Source organism: Camelus bactrianus, chromosome 14, assembly GCF_048773025.1.
Source record: "Camelus bactrianus isolate YW-2024 breed Bactrian camel chromosome 14, ASM4877302v1, whole genome shotgun sequence".
Classification (NCBI taxonomy): Eukaryota; Metazoa; Chordata; class Mammalia; order Artiodactyla; family Camelidae; genus Camelus; species Camelus bactrianus.
The window spans coordinates 14,016,952-14,041,232 of NC_133552.1; the positions used below are offsets into that span (position 1 = coordinate 14,016,952).

Below are 24,281 nucleotides of genomic sequence, written 5' to 3' on the forward strand. Positions count from 1 at the left end.
CTCAGCTTAAGAAAATGCCTATGGCTGGAGATTTTCAGGCTTCAGCTTTCTGAGCGAAGTCTGGGAGAGAAAGGGACTGTGCAGCAAAATGAGTGCAATAATGATGTTTCGCATTTCCCTGGGAAAAATCCTAGCGGGACCATCCCTGAAATTCTAATGTACTCAAAGGATGCTCTTGAAAAAATAGTTTGTGTCTGATTACAGTGAGTCTATTGGAATGAAAATATGCTCACGCTAACGAATCTGCCCCACATGGGTGGTCACCCTCAGCTCCCTGAGGCTTTTGTGCAGAAAGTGTGGTCCGGATATCTGAATCCTCCCCTCTCCACAATGGACTGCTATCCGGTAACGGCAGCGAGGTCCAGTTACTGCAGGGAGAGGCGCCTCCAGGGCGCTCGGATGCTGCTCAGAGTCCAGCTTAACCGGGATCTGTGAGCCTCCTGCCAGCGGCCCTGGCTGTGTCCACCCGGGTCCATCTCGGGGGACTGGATTTTAACCTCAAGCAACACGCTGTACTTGGCTTAGCGGTGTCTTTGCAAAGCAGGATTTCATTTGGAGACAGGGAGTTCAGGACCAGGGCCAGCTCAGCCGAGGTGGAAACATAAACAGGCACACCAAGAGCAAGTCGGATCCAGTGAGCCCACATCCAGAAACGGAAAAGGAAAGAAAATAGCTGAGCAGGAAATGCGATGTCATGCTTTCCCCATCCAGCTGGAGCCTTCGATGGAAGAGCTGGGAAGGTATTTGCTCTAAATGGTGCATAAAGCCAGTCGGGGAGAGAGGTTTTAAGCTCACAGTGCACTTCCTCACACCCTCAGGTGGTTTATGGCATCGTGGTTATTGGATGTAAAGGTTCCCCCCATGAGAGATGCCCAGGTCGCCCGCCTGACCGAACCCACCCTCGCTGGGATTCCAGGGACCAGAGGCCTCCTGCAAGGCGGATGGCGACAGCCTGGCCCGTTGGCTCCTGTGTCCACAGCTAGATCAAGTGGCGCGGCTCAGGCGGCTGGAAGGCGCCCACGGAGAGAAACCGAGCACCATGTTCAGAAAGCTCCACTCCATCTTTAACTCGGGCCCGCAGAGGCAGGCGGAGGTGGCGGAGAGCCCTTACTGCGACCGAGCCAGCCCCGCGGTCAGGCTGATCCGCAGCAGCTCCATGTACGTGGTCGGGGACCACGGGGAGAAGTTCAGCGAGTCCTTGAAGAAATACAAGAGCGCCGGCAGCGTGGACACCAGCCTGCACCGCCTGCAGCAGGAGGGGGACCGGGCGTGGCTGTTCTCGCGCACCCAGGACTGCCTGCAGTACCTTCAGGAGCTGCTGGCCTTGCGCAAAAAATACCTCAGCGGTCTCGGCGCCCTGAAGCCCAGCCGCGCCCGGGGCGTCTCCTCCACCTCCTCCAAATCCTCCAGGGGAGGGAAAAAGTCCACCTCCGAAGAAATAAAGGTAAGCGCCGCGGAGAAGTACGCTCGGGCTGGTTTCCCAGCAGCGCCAGCGGCGCTGGCACACACAGCCTAGCCCATCCGCGCGTGCGGGGCAGCGGCTCCGGCCGTCGAGGAGACTCTCCCCGGCCGTCCCCCCCCCCCCCCCCCGCCTGGGAAGGGTGGCCTGTCGCTTGCCGAGCTGCCCCGCGGGGGCCACGGGGGACCAGGAGCTCCTGGCTTCCGCAGAGCAGCTGCGGGGAGGGCCTGGGCTTGGCGTCAGGCAGACTGTTTGCAGGGCACGTCTGCCCACTTCCTGGGAGAGAGAAGGCTTGTATGGCATTTGGGTGACGGCAAATCACTTCTCAACAAATGGTCGTTGCTCTTTTTATTGTTACGAGCACCTCTAAAAGTCCCGGTGAAAAGTAAACCTGGGGAGGGTTTGCTGCCTCCGGACCGTGGGCCCATGTATTTGGCCCCCTCCCCCGGCAAGCACTGCCTTAGAAGGAGTCTGTGACTCGCAGAAGATTGAATGACAGCTCTGCTGGGCGTTGCAGGCTTCCAGCCCAGGCCCCCCCAGCAGGAAATGAGTGAGAGAAAGAAGCTGCACTTAACTTGTCGTTATACTCGTCACAGTGTTTGCACACACTGCCTCTCTTTGAGATAATTCCAATCATGCCCAAAGAGGAGGTGGGAGACAGCCCCTCTGTATCTCAGGACAGCAAGCTGGGACTGGATTCTGATGAGATCCCCCCCCCCCCCCATCCGCAACTCATTGTTACTCATTCCTTGGTTTCCTCAATTAAAAAGAAAAAAAGTCTGAGGTTTGAGGCTGTTTTGTTTTAAATTCTCATCAATCGTTTTTCCAATGACAGGGCTCTAAGGTATTCCAAGCAGCCTGTCTGTCCCACATCCTGGCTGCCTCCCTGGCGTGTCCTGCAGGCCGTGCAAATCCCATTAACGCTGAATGACCGGCCTGCTATCAGATCTCTAGGGCTTGGCCTCACCCAACTGGTTTCAACTGTCTGCGTTTCATGCCAGATGGGAGCAGTTTCAGTCATCATCTTAACTCCAGACGTATGTCAGTGTTGTGGCCCATACAGAGTGCTCTCAGGTCCTGGTACTGACCCTGCAGCCAGCCAGCTGGAGATCTCTGGGCTAGTCACCCCTCCTTTGGGGCCACCTCTGAGGACAGAGGAGATTGCAGTGGCTTTTGGACTCCCTTCCAGCCTGAGTAGCCTGGCGCTCTCAGCTCTGGTTGGGTTCCCTCTGGACACTACACTTTCCTGTAACATGGAGTCCTCTTTTTGCAGAACCTAGTCGTCTTCTTCCCTGCTTCCTTCCTAGTTCAGCATCTGAAGACAGAGGGAGGGGTCCGAGGCAAAGTGCCTGCTCTGGCTGTGGCCCAGCAGGGCTGGCTGTGGTGAGGGGCCCAGGCGCGATGTGGCGGACAGATTTCCTCAGGAGATGCCTCTTACTGTAATGTAACAGGAAAGAGATTTTTGATTTGTTTGTGTTTTACTGAAGTATAGTTGATTTACAATGTTGTGTTAGTTTCAGGCGTACAGCACAGTGATTCAGTATTTTTGCCGATTTTATTCCATTATAGGTTATCACAAGATAATGGATATAATTCCCTAAGCTGTACAGTAAATCCTTGTTGCTTATCTATTTTAAATAGAGTAGTTTGTATCTGTTAATCCCATACCTCTAATTTGTCCCTCTCCCCTCCCCTCTCCCCTTTAGTGACCCCTTTTGTTTTCTGTATTTGTGAGACTGTTTCTGTTTAGCACACACATTCATTTGTATCATTTTTTAGATTCTACCTATAAGTGATATCATATAGTATTTGTCCTTCTTTGTATGACTTATTTCACTAAGCATCGTATTCTCTAGGAGAAAAGGGAACCCTCCTACACTGTTGGTGGGAATGTAACTTGGTGCAGCCACTGTGGAAAACCGTATGGAGGTTCCTTAAAAAATAAAAAATGGAACTACCGTATGATCCAGCAATCCCACTCCTGTGTATATATCTGAAAAAAATGAAAACACTGATTCAAAAAGACACCTGCACCCCAGTGTTCACAGCAGCACTATTTACAATAGCAAGACATGGAAGCAACCCAAATGTCCATCGACAGATGATTGGATTCAGAAGATGAGTCAGTCATAAAAGAGAATGAAATACTGCCACTTGCAGCCATGTGGATGAGATGCTTGGTGAACTAAGTCAGGAAAGAGTTTTAAAACAGCTTTGAAGTCAGTCAGACCAAGGCCTGAAATTCAGCTCTGTATTCACCAGCTGTGTGCCTTTGTCAAGGCGACTTTCCCTCTCTGGGCCTCTGTTTCTGGAGCAACTGCGTGGAAATAAGCAAACACGTTGTGAGGAGGAAGGCGGAGCTGGCCTGTGACAGGACCCGGCGCACACTAGGTAGTCCAGCGTTCACTGCTCTGGAATGTAAGCTGCAGGTGGCTCGTCCGAGCCTCGAGACAGGCTGCTCTCCTACAGAAAGAGCTGTAGGCTGGGTGGCCTGAAAAACAGTGGGGCCCCATCTCCGTAGCTAGCAAGGTGGCCTCCCCAGCTCTCTGTGCGTGGCAGGGGCAGGGGAACAGGAGAGCCCCTTCCTTCTGGAACATCATCACTATCCTTTGTTGGCAGAAAATACTTGCTGATGTTCAGATTTCGGGCAAACACCACTCTCTCCCCTGACCCCCTGTCATGTGGTGCATTGTGTCTCCCCCAAATCCTGTTTCAGTCCTAATCCCCAGTACCCCAGAAGGTGACCTTATTTGGAAGTAGGGTGATTACAGATGTAATTAGTTAATTAGAGTGATCGCAGGTTATTAGGGTGGGCCCCGAATCTAGCATCACTGGGACCTTCCCAAGCAGGAGACTTTGGGACACGTGCACGCACCTGGGGTTAACGCCATGTGAAGGCTGGAGTTATGGAAGCCAAGAAACTACCAGAACCTGGTGGGGGCGTGGTGCAGGGGGCCTGGAACACATGCTTCCCTAGTGCTTTCAAAGAGAGCATGGCCCTGCGGACACCCTGATCTCAGACTTCTGGCCTCCAGAACTGTGAGAGAATAAACTTCTGTGGCACTAAGCGGCCCAGTTTGTGGTACTTTGTTATGGCGGCCCCAGGAACTGAATGCACCCCTCCAGAGAATTAGCCTTTTCTCTTCTCCAGCCTTAGTCTAAGCACATCTCTGTTGTAGCATTTATCACATCCTATGTGGTTCTTCAACGTGTGTGTCTCTGCTGGTGGGCTGCAGTGAGCTTGGTAAGTGTGACAAAGCTGAGACAGTATCTTTGTCATTTTTCTATCCCCAGAGCGTAGCAGTGAGTATTTACTGGTCACTTATGGATGCTTCATTAACTTTAAAGCCTGACGTCTCTTGTGCCATAGATCAGGGAACTGGCCTTCACGTAGGGAGTGAGTGGGGTTCCCGGGGTACCCCTGGAGGCCATCCCCTCCGACAGATACCAGCCCCTGGCCTGGCCATAGAACCCAAGTTCCCCTGTCTGTCTCTCTCTGGGGGAAAAGGTAATGACTTTTAAACTCTTTAAAAAAAAAACGTTAGAAATATATTTTAGATATTGACCCAGTTTACCCAAATACACAACCAGAACAAAAGATTCATGAGATTGACTTATTCCTGTTCTCTGTTTGGTACTCTGATGATTTTCAAAGTATTCCATACTATTTTTTAAATGTTGGTTGTGATATACTAAATATATTTCACAAGCCACTGATGGTCCAGACCCACAATTTCTCATGCCCTGGAGTGAGGCACTCCAATAGGCCCCATTGAAATGTTAGTGGTGTCTAAATGATGCCCCAGGGTGCCAAATGGTCTGTTGTCCCAGACCACCCGAGGGATACTGAGAGCCTGGAAGGGCACCATGTGGGTGGATGGGAGGGCAGAGATGCAACCAGTCTGAGGTGGGTGTGGGAAGCCCCCCAGAGCCCCAGCAAGGTGGGGGTCCTGGCCAGGTCCTGGGAGAATCTGTTCCTTCCTCAAAATACAAGGTCATTATAAAAATGAATGGGATGTACTTTTTACAACATTTAAAAATCAAAACAAAAAAACCCATATCTGAGGACTTGCATCGGTGTTGGGATGCTCAAATCTTAGAATGGATGACACAGGGCCAAAATTCATGCGGCAGAAGGCCAGAGTGTTTGGAGTGGGTCTTTTGGACCAGATGCATGATCAGGAGGCATACTTTAAGCTCCCTCCCCTCCACAATCCAGGAGCAGAATCCCCCTCAGACTTGACACCTGCTTTTCACATGGCTACCCTCCGATTCCGTTTTTCCTCTGCGCCTCTCAAGCACTGAAATGTTGAGTTTGTATTACCAGCTTTTGCATGAGGGAGAAGCTGGGGAAACTGTGAGCATAGCTACAAAAGGAACTACATGATGGGTAGGTACTGTGTCTTCAAATCATTTCAATGGAAGTACTTCTTACTTCCTAACTCATTCTACGGAGTGTCTGGGCTGAGCCACACACCCGCAGCAGAAGGTAGCAACAGAAATTGGAAAGTGGGGAGAGAAAAAGCATCCACAGAAAATCAAGACCATTAAAACAAACAAACGAAAAACCCTGCAGATCCGACAGCTGGACTTGGCTCTGCACCTCCTGGAAGCTACAGCGTAAAAAGAGCTGGACTCATTTCAGAATTCTGACTATCTGAGAATTAGAACCATACCCGTTGCTTAGAAAAAGCAAGACTTTGCCCAGCTTTAAATTCCCAAATTTCCATGCATTCTGTGGTTTGTTAATGCCCTAATATTTTAGTAACAGTACATCAAGAGGTATATCCTTCCTTCCCTCATCAACATACATTTACTGAGCACATACTATGCATCAGGAAGTCTTCTAGGTGCTGGTAAAGCAGGTCAAAGTTCCTATTCTTGTTCCACAAGCACGATCGCTCTTGTATGAAAGCCAGGCAGGGACCCAGGACACAGATTCTTGGAGGCATCTCTCAGAGCTCCTGCGGGGACAGTCCAGGGCGTGGCACTGCACACATCTTAGAGGTGGCCTAGGGAAAGGCACCTGGTACCTGACTTCTGCCGGCCCCTTTGGGACCCAGAGGAGGATTCAGATGCCCGAGGCCCAGAAGGGCCACACACAACTCCCAAAAACCATTGTCAAAGTCCTCTGAGAATGTGGCACACTTTTAGAGGAAAATGCCTGGGAAAAGTAAAAAGCTGCTCTGTCACGATTTTTGCTATTTTCCCCTTCATCCCAGCATCTTGGAAAGCAACTTTCTCCCTTTCAACCCGTTCTGGGGTCTTGTCTGGGTTAGGGCTGGACTCGGCCTCTGTGTATTTCCCTCCTCACCTCGTTCCCGTGGTAATTTCTGCTGGGAGAACTCTGAGTTATTTCACTTTTCTCTCTTCACTCATCCTCAAACTTTGCTTCTCTCAGCCTGGCTCTTTTGGGGGAGGGTAGGGGAGGTGGTAAAGCAAACATAACATTTACCATTTTCAACATGGCGCGTCATTGTACCTTAAATGAGTGCTCTGTAGTGTCCCCAGATTATGGGTAATAAAGACCGTCGCAGTTCATGAATTAAGAAATTAAGTGCTTTTCTTTGACTGATATTATATAAATTTCTCTTAAAGAAAAATGTGTCATACAGGTATCTTTCAGATTGTTAATTGCCAGACAGTAATCAGATTTCTTTACACTAGACTTTTGTGAACTTTTCCATATGGTCATTTATATAAACTCGTAACAATACATCCAAAAGTCTATTAAGCCCTAATTAATATCTTTTTAAAATATTTTTCAAAAGCACATAGGACACCAGAAAATGAATTCCTTAAGAGGTCATGGAGGCTCTAAAAATACTTCATTTAGGAATCAGGGGAGTGTATTTATAGAAGGTTTGACATTTATCATTTATTTCTTAAAATATAAGTCTTTTAAATAAAATACTTAAATTTTTTAAATTTATCATTTGAACCATTTTTAAGTGTACGACTCACTGGCGTTTAGCCCACTACTGTCCATCCCCAGAACTTTTTCATCACCCCAGACAGAAAGTCTGTATCAATTAAGCAGTGACTCCCCATTCTCCCCCACCCCCACTTCTGGTAACCAGCATTCGACTGTGTCTCTTTGCCTATTCTAGGAACCTCATATAAGTGGAATCATACAGTATTTGTCCTTCTGTGACTGGCTTCTTTCTCTCAGCATAATGTTTTCAAGGTTCATCCACATTGTGGCCTTATGTCAGAACTTCCTTCCTTTTTACAGCTGATGAGCTTGGCTTTTGATGGGACGTGCGGAGGAAAAGTTGGAAATTATGCTCTGATTCTGCCCTGAGTGCCCGTCAGCTTTTGGGGTCCTCACTGAGGATAGCTCCCCATACTCTTAGGGCTGGGTGAGCAGGTAAACAGCCAGCATCACTCTGAGAACTGAGCCACCTAGTGGAACTGGGTCTTGGGTGGACCACAGAGAAGAGCCTCTGGGATGCTGGCCACAGAGCCTGGCTGGCCGGAGAGGCAGTTTGGGATTGGCTGCAGTGCCCCACTGAACACTGCCCAGGTGGTTTGGGCTGGACATTGTCCAAGGCCAGGGTTTCTGGTCACCCACTACAGCCAGAAGATATTTCATTAATCCTCCTGCAGATCATCTAGTTCTGAACAGCTTGGATTCCTGATATGTCTGCCTGGATGAACAAGCTGCAAAAGGTACGGCCGTCCCTGCACCACCTTGCCTCCCACCCCACCCCAACTGAAGAAATTCACCTGCTACAAGAATGATTTAAACAGAACCAATGGAATTCTGGAGAATGCCTGCCAAAAATGATTGATTTTCATTTAAAGTAGTTTTGTTCCGACAATAGTTAGCTTTCAGAATCAATTTTCTATTGCAGCCATTCAATCCTGGTTCATGAAATACGACCATGTCAACAGCAAATGGAAGATTTTTTCCTCCCCTGTGATAGAAGGATCGGAATCCAATTCATCCGCATATAAATTGCATATGCAGTGGGAAGCAGGTTCTGGATCTGTTTCACACCGTTGGGAATTATGTTTCAGATCTGTTGGGGAGACTTTCTGCAAACACAGTGATTAGTATCTTTACTTCAGTAAGTGCAGGTTTCCTGTGAGCATCGGTTACTGGGAGGTCTCCGTTACTTGGCTGGTATCTGGCTTGCAGAGTTGAAGGGCAGTAAACATTCAATATGAGCTGCAAAGAATATTCCATTACACTTTCCAGACCTCCCCCTGAAGACGGCAGACAGTAAAATAATGATTGATAACAGAGCATGCAGTTCCTGCAGCCCCTCGCAGTCAGACCACAAGATGGGTAATTATATTCCCCGATCTGTCTTCCAGACACGTGCAGTTCGCTCAGCATAGAAACGATACCTCCTCTCCCCTTTTTCCCTCTCCATCACACCCTGTTCACCTGGCTAACTTCTTGTCTTTTAAGACAGCAGAGAAAGCACTGCCCCAGGAAGCCATTTCTCACATCCACAATCTAATGCGTGGATTTCCCTCCTCCTTGGGTCTCACCCTTATCTCAGCACCCAGGACTCGGCACCAGAACTGTCTGTTCATTTGCCATGTCTGCTGCTGACCATGAGCTCACTGAGTGGGGGCACCATGCGTTATTCCTCTTTTTGTCTCCCACCTCTAATGTGGCTCCGGGCATGTAGTAAACGCTCAATAAGCTAATAACCCGAGAAATTCCAATTGTAATTTAAGAAGAAAACTGTTACAAAGTTTGATAGAAGATCTGGAAAAGTTATAGGTAGTTGTGGTTTTCAGTGACTGGAAAATTATTTTTTGTTTTTCATGGACTAGAATGTAGTTTGGGTATATTCATATGGAATGATATCCTAATAATTAAAACATCCTGCGTGTAATGGATCACAGTTTACCACCAAAAGGACACTTTTTTAGGTAAACATTTTTTCTGATTATTGTTGTATTTGCTCATTAGGTGAAATTTATAAAACACAAAAAACTATAAGGAAGAAAATAAAAATAACTTAGGTCCTATCATCCAGAGATAATCACTATAAAATGTTTAATTAAATTTTCTTTCAATCATTTATTTCCTGTGTATTTACAGATACACAGGATATATAGATATTGTAGATTAGGGTTGCCAGATAAAATAAATGATGTCTATTTAAATTTGAATTTCAGATAAACAATGGATTTCTTTTTAGTATAATTACATCCATGCAATATTTGGTATATATTTATACTAAAATTTTATTCATTATTTATGTAAAAATTAAAAGGTAACTGCTGTTCTGTATTTTTATTTGCTAAATTTGGCAACCCTAATGTGTGTATCTGTATAAATTTACTAAAATATACTTTTTTATAATTTATATTGTGAGTTCTTTCCTGTCTCATTAACTAGTTTTTGAAAACTGAAGTTTTCATGGCAAGAAGTTTAACAACTCACATTCTTCAAACAATTGTTAAAAGTTATAAATAAATTCATCTTACTCTACGTCTATAGGGCATTTTTTAGCAGTGATTTCTAAAAGTGTGATTAATGGCTCAAAGGTTAAAGGTCATTTATTTTTAAAGATTCTTCTACATATTGCTTTCCAGGAATATTATATAATTTGCACTTTCATCAACAGTGAGTTAGAAAGCCCTATTGCCCTTTCTCAGCACCAAGTATTGTCATGTATTTAAAAACTTTACAGATGTAATAGATTAAACTGCATTATTTCATGGAGTGTTTTTTTTTATTATTGCTTCAGCAAAGAATGACCCTTTTATCAAGCCAATGTCTACTTCTTGCTTAAGGGATTGCCCATTCATTCTTTTTAGTTTTTCCTTTTGGCTCTATTAAAGATTTGTTATTCATTTATATGGATTTCTCTTATATTGAAGATAAGAGCATATTATGTGCCATGTGTGTTAAAAATATTTTCTCTAATTTATCTTTTAATTTTACCTGCAGTACAATTAATCATTACAAATATTACTGATTTTCATGTAGTCAAATATGTCTATTTTTGTCTTTGACACTTTTTCCGTTGCTTTTCTGCTTAGAACGTCCTATGTCTCAAGGTCAATTGTGTATTTGCCATTTTTCTCCTTTTTTTATAGTTCCATTTTTTAAAGCCCAACTCTTTCGTCTATCAGCAACTTATTTTCACATGCAGTAGGAATTGAGAACCCCACTGGAAATCTTCCCAAATGGTAGTTTCCCAACACCATTTTTGACAAATTCATCCCTTCTTTCATTGGATTGTGATGTTTCATTTAACGTATGTGAAGATTTTATACTGTTTCAAGGATATTAATTCAATTCTATTCTTTAGGCTTCTAACAGTTTGATATACGTGAGCAAAAATTTTTCTCTTAGTGTTTTGCTAAAGTGAAATGATCATTTAGGTGACATTGAGGGGAGGAGTTATCATGGGCTTAAGAGGAGAAAGCTGGAGAAAGAGGTCTACGCCTTTCGGACTGTGCGTCCACAGCCTCTGATACCAAAGACAGAAGGCGTGCAGCGGTGCTTCCCAAACAATTGTCGTGTCACTTACGACGGGTAACTCCAAGGTTTAGTTCTATGACAGGTCGTGACAAACCTCACCCCTTATCTGTTTGGGCTGAGTTTCTCAGCTCTGTTTTGTCTGTCACTATTTTTTTCTTCAGCTCTGGCAAGTCTACCATTCAGCTCATCTGTTGAAAATTTGGATGTGGGTGTAAGTACATGTGAATTTAAAATTTCAGTGATTATACCTTTTTCCTAGTTGTTTCTTACACTCTCATCCTTTTCTCACAAACTCCTCTTCAGTGATGGATCCACGTTTCTTTAGGTGTGGTCATATAAAAGGGATCAGATAACCTTGGACTTGGTCTTGAACATCCATTCCAAGGATGGCAGAAGCAAAGAGGATTTATTAGAGCTTTTAAGGTTTACCCTGAAAAGGTTCTTTTGGGAACATTAAATTACTTGTGGATAAATTTGAGCTGTTTTGCATTTAATTTCACCCAGCTGAATGATCCAAGGGAAAATGACCTCTCCAAGCCAGACCAGTTCCACATTTGACCTTGGAAATTTCATCACAGTGTATTGACATTTCAATTCCCAGGTATTATTAGCTCAAGAGTATATTATCAGTACTCCATAAAAATAAGAAATACAGAGTTCTTAAAATTTGCCAAGGCAAATGCAAAATTACACTTTAGCAACATGCGAACTGGTTGGAGAATATAAGCAGTAGGTAATAGCATGTATGTAGCACACATTCATTCACTCAACAAACAGTTACTACTCTGTGTCAGGCATTGACATAGGTGCCCAACCTTCATGGACAGAAAGCCAGTCTGTCTGCCCTGATGGAGCATGCAGTCTGAAGTTGCAACTCTCAGCATCACTGCCTGAACCACACTGGTGTGTTGACGCTCCTTGGAAGAGAAACAAGAAGAATGACAACCAGAATATTGGGAGTTGGGTGTACAACCTGTCTCATGTAGGCAGTGGCTGGCAGCGAGCATCTATCCAAAGACAGTCTTATCTGCCAACATTATTTGCCAACCCTACCTCGAAGAAGAGGTTAAGGATCACGGGTCTAGTGTGGGGCTATGAGGGTAGAGCACAGCTTTGCTGTCCACACAAGGCAGAACATGAGCGTAGAAAAAGATATGCTTGGGTCTGTCTGCTGCGATGAGTGAAAGCTTCAGAGTCGAGGTAAGGAAGATGCCAAGCAGGAGAGGTGAGGAGGAGGCTAAATGTTTAACTGTGGTCCTCTTGGCTTTGAGTGGGTTTAGAAAGTCCCGCTCCCCTAACCTCTGACAAAATATTGCTGTCTACTACTGGAAGCTCATTTTGTAGAGTCCAGATCTCTTGCAGACAAATACTAACAGATCCCAGAAGAAAGCAAATAGGTTGGAGAAGCTCAGGTACTCAGAGGGCAGGTGGAACCCAGGTAGGATGGAGGTGGATATGAAATACAGAAAAAAAAACTGCCTTGGGGGACTCAAAAGGTAAAATGAGAAATACGGTGGAGTTTGGCTTGGAAAACTCCGCAAGGGTTCCATCTGGGGAAAGTCATCTGAGACCCAGCCCTGTGGTGAGAAGGTGGGCCAGGGCGGCTTGGAAAATGATAACCTTAAGGCCACCGAAGATTGAATGTGAAAGGCAGACTTGAGTGGAGTCGGCAACACAATACAGATGCTTTCAGAGAAAACGCCTTCCCCTGGGGCAGCTGGTGAGGGAACACGAGCTCTGTGAACTCAGGCAGGACCAGGTGCAGCCTTTCCAAAGTAGTTTAAAAGTTCTAGGCTAGAAAAAAGCCAAGATTATACAGGATGGGATGTGATTCATCGACACTCCTGGGAGGGACCCAGAATAGTCCTCCCTCTTTGCACTCATAACTCCAAGTAAAGGTGGATTGTCTGCCTCCCAATCTTGGCTTTTTTTCAGATGACTTTTTCCAGATGGAACCCTTGCATTTTTCCAAACCAAACTCCAGAGTAAAGAATAAGATGTTTGCAGGAAAGGCAGGAGAAGCCAGAACCAGCCTGATTTTAAACTTGAAAAGGGCCAGGGAGTCTGGACTTGTAGCTTAGCCTCGGTGTCACCCAACCAGTCTCGTTTGCCTGATGCCCAGCAAGCCAAGGTTTGCAACAAAGAGAGGGTTTATTCCCGAGGCAGCCAAGCGAGGAGGCAAGGGGCTCAGGTATTTATGGGATAAAGAAGCAGGCTGGTCTGGGGCACGGGGAGTGTAGGGAAAGGCGATTGGAAATAAGAAGGTGCAGTAATTGTTCTGTAAAGGAGTAACTAAGGTACAGGCCTCTGCACGTTAAAAAAATGCAGGCACTTAGCACAGTGTGCTTGCGGAGATCTCAGCCCTCTGACGTGGAAGGTCACCAGGCTGCCCAGTTGGAGAGTCGGTGGTCCCATCCTGCCTTAACTGGCTCAGGGTTTACTAGACACATCGGACTCCACATTCCTGGAAGACTCAGGCAAACATTTTATTCTTTACTCCACGTGCTGCTTGGAGGGCATCCAAGTTTTTGTAGCAACAATATGATTAGTGAAGGCAGGTTACAGGTGAGATGGATGTAAGTGAAGATCACCCACAGTTTCATTGGTACTCAGAAAAACCATCACAAAATTCACTTGGAGACATTTAAAGTACACTTCAGAAAGTACAAGAGAAGCTCTGTTAACCAACGCATAGTGACTTGCCAGATCATTTGACACTCACCATTCTCTCTGTAAAGCATATGTATAACCAGCTGAATATTTACAACTAGCTGTCTATCCCAGACTAGGATATTATTGGCAAAGTGCAAAATGATTGATGCATGTGTAAGCACTAATTGTAACAGCAAAAGATTGCAAACAACCCAGAGCTCTCACAGTAGGGGACTGTACTTGGTCCCCACGGCGTCTGTACAGTGGAGAACCTCCAGCTGTTTAAAGGGCAGAGAAGGATCTCTATTTATTGCGATGAAGTTATTATCCTTAGAATAACACTGAGTGAACAAAGCAATTCACAGGTGGATATTGGATGCTGACTTTTTTTTTATAAAAGAGTGGGTTAAAACACATTTGCTTATATTTTCAAAAAGAAATGATGGAGAGATAAACAAAAAGCTCGACATCTAGCCACAGTGAGGTCTAGCAGAGATAAATGCCAAACATTAAACCCAGGAAGCAAACAAAACTGCACAGATATGAGCAGAGGGAGTGCCCCCCCAGGCAGTGGTTTAGGTCACATCTAGGGACTGTGTCTGTGGCAGGAAGGCAGTCTCTGCTGAGCATAGTAGAAAGGGTGAGGTATGGTGGGGGGGTCAGTTTTAAATCCTGGAGCTTGAAGTTTTGCAAACAAGAAACACGTTTGAATATTTGGAATAACCAACTGGTATGCAGCTGAAAGGAACTTTGTCCACTAGTTTTTTTTTTTTTAACACTTTTATTATGATATGATTCCTATACAGTAAGCTACATATGTTTCAGATGTACAATTTGATGAATTTTTATAGATGTATATACCACTGAAACTACCACCACAATCAAGATAGCTAACATTTCCATCACTCCCCAAGAGGTGTAAATTTTGAATTCCCAATTTACCCCTTCCCATCCCCTTTCTCCCTTGGTAACCATAAGTTTGTTCTCTATGTCTGTGATTCTGTTTCTGTTTTGTAGATAAGTTCATTTGTGTCATTTTTTTTAAAGATTCCACATCTTAGCATATCATATGGTATTTTTCTTTCTCTTTCTGAATTACTTCACTTAGAATGACATTCTCTAGGTCCATCCATGTTGCTGCAGATGCCATTATTTTATTCTTTTTTATGGCTGAGTAGTATTCCATTGTATGTATATGTGTGTGTGTGTATATATATATATACCACAATTTCTTTATCCAGTTATCTGTCGATATTTTGTCTACTAGTTTTGATGGACAGAGAATACAGTGGCTGAGGTGGTGATGTATATGGTGGTAGTTTATTTTTTTATTTTCCAATTGTTAGTCTCAGAGGAGATTGGAGAGATTTGTAAAAGGCCACAGTCAAGGGCTTGTGTTAACCTCACTACTGGCAGTGTGCTCATTGCCATTTTCTTAGCCTTGAATAGCTAAGACCCCAAAGTTAACTCTCTTTTGAGCCTTTTAGTAAGTGAAAGCAACTAATCCAGGCTGCTCAGAGCTTCAGGACAAAGTCTATCTCCTGGGGACACTGAGGAATGAACAGTGTAGATCAAATCGTAGGGTGACCCAAATGGAAAAGAACGTGGTGCTCACAAGCAAGGTTGAGACTCTTGCATCAAGCTAAACATTGACAGAAATTGCTGCCAGAGACTTAGAAATGTCCCTTCTATGCGGAGATTAGTTTTGAGATGGGAAAACTGACAGACCTTCTGTTCCTACTGAATAATATTCACCCATCCTTTGGGGCTCAGTCCAAGTGGAATGACTTTCTCCATTCTTTGTTTCTATCTCTCCCATTTCACAAAAAAAATCTCTAAAATGATAATGTGTCATCATGGAATTAGGTTAGGTACTGAGGACCACGGATCCTGGTGGAGGAAACAGCCCAGGAGACGGTGGCCTTGCTGGAGAAAGAGGTGTCTCAGCCACATCTTGATGGACAGACAGGAGTCAGCCAGGTGAGGCATTCAAGGCAGAGGGACCAGCAAGAGAAAACACAGGGAGGATGAAAGAGTAGAATATGGACTTGCCTCCAGAGATGCACCTTCCTGTTATCTGCCTGCGGGAAGGATGCCTCACGGTGGCCTGGCCTGCTGCACTCATAGACTTTCAACCAGCCCCTCAGGTTTTCATCCCAACCCTTGGTGCAGCTGGTGTTGCCATGTCTGGAGTATTTCTAGTTCCCAAGGGTCAAACTTTCCCCCTTCTCAGCTGCTTCCCCCACCCATGGTGCTCTGGGAGGCTGGTCCCTCTGCTCTGATACATCAATTTCCCCTCTTCAACTGCTTTCATGCTGCCAGGAGCTCTTGGAAATCTCTCTCACTGGTGACCTCTCTCTTGTTCTCTTTGTCGTTGAGTTTCGGCTCCCCCACCCACTTCTATTTCCATGGGCTCTTTGAAGGGGGCAAGATAACTACCTGTGAATAGTTTTCTACTTTTAACAGAAAAGGTTCAGTATAGATGTGTTTCTTCACAATTTTCTCTAAGAATGCTCCTTACAAATATAAAAGGAAACCATCCTCTATTTAAAATGCAATCATTAAAATTTTATGCATACATGGAGACGTCATCCTTCAGTTTCCTAACATGCAAATCTGTAATTAGATCGCTTTCATTTAATATCACCCCCCTTTCAACACACACACACACACAAAATAAAAAGAACTCTACATTTGGTCAAAATACCCCAGGTGAATACATACTGTCTCTCTTTTCTCCCTGAGTTCTCTCATTTCCTAAATGCCTCAGGGAGCCTGTTATTGGTTCCCCGGTGGATCCTGTGCCTTTGATCACAAGTTCTCCTTCAGAATCCGCCGTGGTGCTTGGACTTCTGTGATGTGAGTCACTGGTGACCGACTGTGTGTGTTATGAAGGTGACGATGATGATGACGCCATGAGGGAAAGAGTCAGGACAGTATCTGAAACCCAGTTGGGCTCTCAGTAGGTTTTTAAAAAACTAGTTTTTCCTTACACTTTTGAAACAATCATACCGAATTGTCTTCAGTTTATTCCGTGATTGAACCCAAATTTGGCCACTTTAGGTATTGACAACTCCTCCGGAGTATTTTATCTTTGACATATCTGGTCCCCTCTTTGCTGCTGTAAGCATTGCATCACCTACCTAAGTAGCTGCACAGTCTCCTAGTTGGGTTTATCGGCAGAGAACAGGTCACAGAAAGACTAATTTTGTCTTATGGTGGATCACAGATCTTTCCCGCCTTCCGTGCCCCCTCCTGAAGATCATCGGGAAGCCGCTGACCCACAACAGTTACGGAGCCGGGGTAGCTGCCTCCCTCCCGCAGGGCACTTACTCATATTTACCTTTCACACCATGCAAATTCCTAAGTTCACATTCGTTTAGTTTCAGCGGCATTTAGTCCTTTCTGGCATGGCTTGGGTGAGGGCACGAGATCGCTGGCTCAGGCAGCTGTCCCCGGCCCTCTGCTCCTCTCCTCTAGCAGAAAGCAGCCCAGAAGAAGTACTCGCAGTTCAGCGCGGATGTGGCCGAGGCCATCGCCTTCTTTGACTCCATCATCGCGGAGCTGGACATGGAGAGACGGCCGCGGGCCTTGGAGGCAGACCCGCAGAATGAAGACGTGGACTTCGATGGTGAGTGTTGCCCCGCTGTGGAAGGTGGGCGGGCTGGGGTCTCTGGAGCGGACTTCTCCTGATTAGGGGGAGACTCATGCCTGCAAGCCAGAGCCTGGCCCTGAGTTTGCTCTACTCCTTGGGTCCCCTTGCTTTAGTGGTCCCTGCTGGCGCCCCTCCAGGCTGCCCCTTCCACCCCTGGACAAGAACCCCTTCCCTGTGGTCCATTGACTACAGCTGCGACAGGGTGGAATTTTGTAAGTTTCCGTGAGGAAGAGCAATAGGGCCACAATTAAAGAATGGGATGGATGGGGCGTTGTTGAATGGATGTGGAGATAGAGTTTCAGTTTTGCAAGATGACAGTTCTGGAGATCTGTCATACCACGAAGTGAATAGACTCGACACTACTGAACTGCACACTGCAAGATAGCTAAGATGGTAAATTTCATGTTATGTGTATTTTGCCACAATTTTAAAAAGAAGAAGAAGAAAAGGGAATAGACAAATTATATTTAAAAATTGGGCTTGTGGCCCTACCTGAGCTGGCTTGGCCCTGAGCAGCACTGTCTGCTGGGCCCTCCTCTGACCCGCCCCCAGCACGTCCCCTGTGGGCCTCATGGGCCACCCCTCCACAAGGAGCTGCAGGGCAGGAGAGGGCCAGGGTGCTTGCTTGCTCCAGCCCGGACTGTTGGAGGGAGAGTGAGGTGAGGACGGAGTGGCTCACTCCTGATGGAGAGCAAATAATCACCTTCACAAGTCCAGCCCACTTTCAAATTCCATTACTCAATTGTCAGTTTCTTTCATCTTTGACTTGCCCCCCATGATGTCATTCATGATGATTTAATTTAGGGGTGACCGGCCCCTGGTTATTGAGGTAACAGCTTTTGGTACCAATACGAATTAATTCTTGAGCGTTTTCTCTAATGCTCAAAAGATTACATCCTTGTGGTGCGTTGTTCTGGCCTCGATCGATATGTATCTGTGAGATCTTGGTTCTCACTGGGTTCTGAGGAATTTCACAGAAGGAGGCTCCCCCTCCCCGAGCACGTTGTACCCTGTGGGGGGCCGGCCTGCCCTCCTGCAGACCCTCAGTCCCTGCTGACAAAGAACAGCCCCCCCTCAGAAGTAGAACCTGGGAGATCTGGGACGTTGGTCAAAGGCCACAAAGATCCATTGATGACGCCAAAGTGTCATCTTCACACTTAGAACTGGCTCATGGAAATAACAATGTGTTTTCTCCAATAACAACAGTAACATATGTTCATTGTAAACCAAATGAATCAAACAACACACCGAAGTATAAAGAAGAAAATGAAGAATTTGCCCTGTCATTCTACCACCCAGAGATAGCCATCACTCCTGACGTCTGGGCGTGTGTCCTTTTGAAAAGGTTATAAACACACAGACTCACGTCACTATTTTTTAAAAACAAAAATAGGATCTCTTTGCTATTTGCTATCTACTCTTTTCACTTAGCAGTTTATAATACATCATGGGTGTCTTCCCAAGTCAGTAAATATAGATCTATGTGCTTATTTTTAATGGACACACGACGTTCCATTGTCTCTCCACAACCACTGCAGAGTCAAACCATCCGCTTTGCTTGGCTCTCCAGACCTTCCTCAGAATGTCCTGTTTGATGTGTGTATTTATTGCGAGTCCTCAGCCCGATCTGCCCTCTCCGTCACCTTCTGCTCCTCCCCACGGTGAGTCCTCCCCTCCCGGGGGCCCTGCTTCTCTCTTCCAGTGGCCACCAGCTCCCGGGAGCACAGCCTGCACTCCAACTGGATCCTGCGAGCCCCGCGCCGCCGCTCCGAGGACCTCGCCGTGCACACGACGGACGGCCAGCTCCGGAGGAATGCAGAACGCAGGACCGTGGGCACCCAGAGGAGACTCGAGAGGCACCCCATTTACTTGCCCAAGGCTGTGGAGGGGGCATTCAACACTTTGAAATTTAAGCCCAAAGCCTGCAAAAGAGAGTAAGTGCCTGGGCCACACAGCATAACCAAGGTGTTCTCATGCCCACTAGACGCCAGGGTGCCTCTTAGGGGCCTTGAAGCCTCATCCTGTGTGGAAAAATTATTCCTGGGTATTTGGCGGGAAGGGAGGTCCTAGTTTATAAAACGTTTTGATAGCTGGTACTCCCACTCTAGCTTAGTTCACTCTGTCCCCGCTGTCCCTCAAGCCCTGGACCTCCCGCCTTCCTTTCTGGCCTTAGCCACCCCTTCTCACTTTTCTCCCCACGTGCTACTGACACACTGTGTGCTACAGATTTTTAGTGAGAGTTTGAGGTTGAACAGGGCATAGCAGCAGGAGGGAACCAATGCTAAAGCAAGCAGATGGCCCTGCCTCGGATGGGCACCGGCCAGGCCCAGACGGGAGCGTCGTGCGGGCTGGGCCCCTCCTGGCACTCTTGCCTCCGTCTCTTGGCCCCTCTTCCTGCAGATCCTCTTCTCCCAAGACGAGTTGCCATGTCTAAGCCCCAGGTCACCGTGACTTTGGAATTCGGAGAAGTATGTGCAGGGAGCGCAGCTCTCATCTGTCTGGGCTCGTGCACCCTTCTGTCCTTGTTTCTGCAAGGGCCCTCCCACTCAGATGGATTCAGGGCTTTTCTAAGTAGCGTTTTCGTCCCATAATAATGGACCCTGTACTGGACACATGAAAACCAGGACCCAGCCCTCAGCACCCCTCCTTCCCCTCGAAGGCCAGTCCGAGGGCCAGCTCAGGCCCATCCGCAGCCCCTGTGATGACACTGCTTTGTCCTGCATGAGATCCAGCACTGGGTGGACGGGGAGGGGTGCCTTCCAGCCAGAGCATCCTCTCTCTGTGCAGCCGGTCGATCCAGACGTAAACCTTCTGCCTCATTCCTCCCTTCCAGCCTTGGGAGCCGCAGACAGGTCCTCTTCAACTTCTCGGGAGAAGACATGGACTGGGATTTGGCGCTCTTTGCGCTGGAGCCCCTGGCGTCTCAAGGGGAGGACTCCTATGAGACAGAGAACCCCAGAGGGCAGTGGCTGCTTCGAGAGCGACTCTGGGAGCGGACTGTGCCCTGATTCAGGCTGGGTCCCCGAGAAGGCGTCTGCAGTCAGCGGCTTGAGGTGGTCGGTAGAGTTAAAGATGGAAATTCTAACAAAGTCAGACCCACGAGTACACTGCCTACCAGTGCCTGGTCAGTGCCAAACGCACCCGTGGCCTCTGGGGGGCGCCGCCTGAGGAGAGCCGTGGAGCCTGGCTTTCCCTGCACCGGCGTGTTAGCCTGGCATGACGCCAGGCTGGCCTTCAAGAGCAGAAGCCACAGAAGGGCCAGGCTCCCTCCTCGGCCTCCCCTGGCCTGTCACCGGCTCTCCACGCATCTGTCCAGGTGGCTGCTAGCATCGTGCTTGCTACAGGAAACCGGAAAACGTGCCCGCCCACGGATCTCTGGGCCAAAGTTTTCACAGAGGCAGCTCCTCCCTCTACGGGGCTCAGAAACCGCTCTGGTCATATGCTCAGGTTGCATTCTTTTGTGCAGAATGCAGTTCAGGAAGCAGCTTTTTTTCACCCTAACCCTGTTCACAGTGTTCTGGAAACTTCTGCTAAATCAGGCTGAAGATGAGGCCGATGCCCTGACGGTGGGCTGGGGGGAGGGGTGTGACAGGGCCCTGCCTGGGGACCACATTCTCCCCCCAGCCCCCAAACTCAGCTCCACTTCCTGCAGATGTGGGCTGGGGAAGGAGGGAGGTGACGGGTGCTTTTCTTCTAATTCTCACCAGAAATCCTTGTAGACACCCCTGCAGCGGCTTTATGCCGGGCTGCGTCCCTCCCTGCCCCCAGTCAGGAGGGCGAGCAGCGCCTTTTGGAGTCGAAGGGATCTCCGATTTCCATAACTGTCTGAATCAGGGTTACAGATTCAACTTATTCTTTGCATTTCTCACATAACATATTCTTTTTGCACTTTTGCATATAATTGTGACCACGCAAGTTTGAGCACCACTGGTTTAGAGAATACACTGCACTTTGTCCATCCTTACCTATTTCTGCTGGCATTTTCTTGTGTTTGTTTTTTTAAAAAGATGTCACCTGGGGGCAAAGTGCAAGAGCGTTACTGGGAATCAGCGCGGGAGACAGACCAGGAAAACCCAGTCAATCACCCAAATTAAGCCAGGGCTGCTTTAGGCTAAGGTCACCCTGAGAACTGAATAAAGCATCCCATCTGCCAGGCCCAGGGGCTGATGTTCTTATTGTCCAGGTTTTTTTTTTTTTAGAAAGAACCTTTTGTTCATGTGAACCTGACTATCTGAGCATTTGTAACTCCTACGAGAAAAAAATAGAAAGCCCTAAAACTATTGTGGTGTTCTTAACATTTCTTTTTCGCTAGTTTAAATAAATTAAAAAAGAAAAATGTTCCCAGGGGATGCCGATTCTGCTGGTCTGGGTTGGGCACTGTGAGAATCCATGACTTAGAGGTTTGAGTGTTGAAAGGTGAAAACACAAGAGGCGGGAAACAGGGCAAGAGAGTTTATCGCAACACGTTTTCAGAATGAACATATGTTGGAAATGTTTCAGTACTAGCCTTCTTTATCTTCTGAGTGCCAATGTCAGTGTTTAGGACTTTTCTTTCATTTTGTTTCTTATGCTAAGCCCACTATAGCCAGAAGCTTGACTGAAGAAGAAATGTTTGGGACATTTGTTTCATAAACTGCATTAACGCGAACCCAGTTCCAATACCAAGTATCTTTCTTCTCCCCAAACGTGGCTTTGTTTTGAGGCCCTGCTCAGATGAGCGTTCACTGCTCAGGACAGACTCAGAATAAAGGTCTCTTTACTCTGCCTCTGATCAAACTACAGTTCCTCATCCATCAGCCCTGACATGAAGAAGATGTTGTATATATTTTGCTTTTATAGATAAGAAAAAAATAAACAGGACAGAGGATGTTTAGCGTCTTGAGTTATTTTTTTAAGCATTTATTGCTTATGGGACATGAAGCTGTGTTTCTCTTTTGCTTCATATTTTGTATATTTTTTGTCTTTAATGAGACTATACACAGACTGCCTGAAAATTCCATGATTCAGAAACATCAGGCTGGCTTGTTTGGGGATGATTTTAGGTCTTTTGAATTGGTGATAAACCCCAGGATCTGGGCCCTGCCTGGGGAATCGTGAGAGGGTGTCTGCTGGCATCTTGAGATAAGTGAAATTTGAGGCAATAAAAGTCAATTCAGTAACCAGCTGATGTAGTTGATTCATTTCTCCCCTGGAATCGACTAGTTATGTGACCAGCTCATTTTTGGGGTGCTGTGTTAGTGGCCTCGCCTTTCCCAGGACTGTCTCAGTTTGGGTATGTGAACATCTAAGTATGCTTAGACAGAATGTCCAAACAGAGCATATGAACCCCCGGGCATCTGGCTTGTTCTTTAGCTCTGGTTTCTAGCTCCCACCATAGCATGTCTTCTCCCTCATGGAGGAAGATACAGGGGAGCCTTCAGTGTGACTCTTGTACATCCAACCCTTTGGCTGGTTGCTAGGCAACTGAGAGCACGGCTGCCCAGACAAGGCTTTTTTGGTGCCCAGTCTTAGAGGCCACAGTGGTTCTAGCAGGAAAGTGTAGTCGCCTCATCACTGGTGGCCTTTTCTTAGTGGGTTGGCTCCCTGTTGCTGCTGTAACAGATTACCACAAATTTAGGGGCTTCGCTTACGGTCTGGAGGTCAGAAGAGCCAAATCAGTCTCACTGCAAGAAATCAAGGTGTGGGCAGAGTTGGTTTCTTTCAGAGGTTTTGAGGGGAGAGTCCGTGTCCTTGCCTTTTCTGCTGCCAGAGGCTGCCTACATTCCTGGGCTTGTGACGCGTTACTTGCATCCCCCCAACCTTTCTGCTTCTGTTGTTACATCTCCAACTACTCACTCTGGCTTCCTGCTTCCCTCTTATAAGGACCTTTGTGATTACATCACCCACCTGGATAATCCACAATCACCTCCCCAGCTCCAGACCCTCCACTTAATCAGATCTGCAAATCCTCTTTTGCCTAATAAGGTAACATTCACAGGTCCTGAGGGTTAGGATGCTGGCATCTCTAGGAGGCCACTATTCAGCCTACCACACATAGTATCACAGGATGTTCTGGTTCTGATTCATCTGGCCTGATTTGCTTTTAAGTTTGGTTACAACAGCCTGGTATCTGTGGCGAACTTTGACTTAGCTTGTATTTCCAAATTCCTTTGATTCTAGCAGCTACCCTGTAATTCTGTTAAAGTGAATTTCTGCCTGGTCTGACAGGTTCCTGTTTCAGAAAGGGTTTTCAATGGTACCAAATTCCCGAGTGGAAAAACACAGTGGTCCTGAAAGGATGAGGAGTGGGTAGCAGTTCTGCAGAAACACTGCTGCTGGTTAAGAGTGATGTTTTCCTTCAATCAATCCGTCAAGTCTCATTTAAGCAATGGCTATGCACCAAGCAAAATAGTACAAGACGCACCTTCTGCCCTTTGGCAATTTGCATCCAAAAGGGGGAAGATGGGATGAACTCAGAAGAAATTGTGCTGAGCGTCTGCTGCTTCACTTAGCGCTGCTGAAGGCTGGCATCCCACGAGGGGGGACAGCATGCAAGAGGACGGTCATTGGGATAGTCATGTTAAGGGGATGCCATGCACCAAAGGGCAAGATTTCTATTGAGTAGCCATGGAAAGTCAGGTTGGGTAGATTGGAGGAAGTCAAAGAGGAGTGGAGAGTTGATCAGATGGAGATTAATAATCAAGCACACAAAAACTCTAATTTCCAAAGATACCTGAATCCCCGAAGTTCACAGCAGCACTAGTCACAACAGCCAAGACAGGAAAGCAGCCCAAGTGCCCAACAACAGATGACTGGCTTAAGAAGATGTGTATATATATGTGATGGAATACTACTCAGCCATGAAAAATGAAATATTGCCATCTGCAGCAACATTGATAGACCTAGAGATTATCATCCTAAGTGAAGTCAGTCAGATAGAGAAAGACTAATTGTTATATGATATCAGTTATATGTGGAACCTAAAAAATAACAAATGAATCTATATATAGGATGGAAACAGACTCCCAGACACAGAAAACAAATGTATGGTTAGCAAAAGGGAAAGCAGGGGGAGAGGG

General features: G+C 46.5%; 1 protein-coding gene across 1 annotated transcript; it reads left to right on the forward strand.

Moving 5' to 3' along the window:
* Positions 1-673: 673 nt before the first annotated feature.
* On the forward strand, positions 674-22,317 carry C14H13orf42 (chromosome 14 C13orf42 homolog). Its single transcript, XM_045513974.2, has 4 exons — positions 674-1,444; positions 17,052-17,199; positions 18,926-19,157; positions 20,057-22,317. The coding sequence occupies exons 1-4, from the start codon at positions 1,040-1,042 to the stop codon at positions 20,229-20,231; spliced, it is 960 nt and encodes a 319-aa protein (XP_045369930.2). The 5' UTR covers positions 674-1,039; the 3' UTR covers positions 20,232-22,317.
* The last annotated feature ends 1,964 nt before the right edge of the window (positions 22,318-24,281 follow it).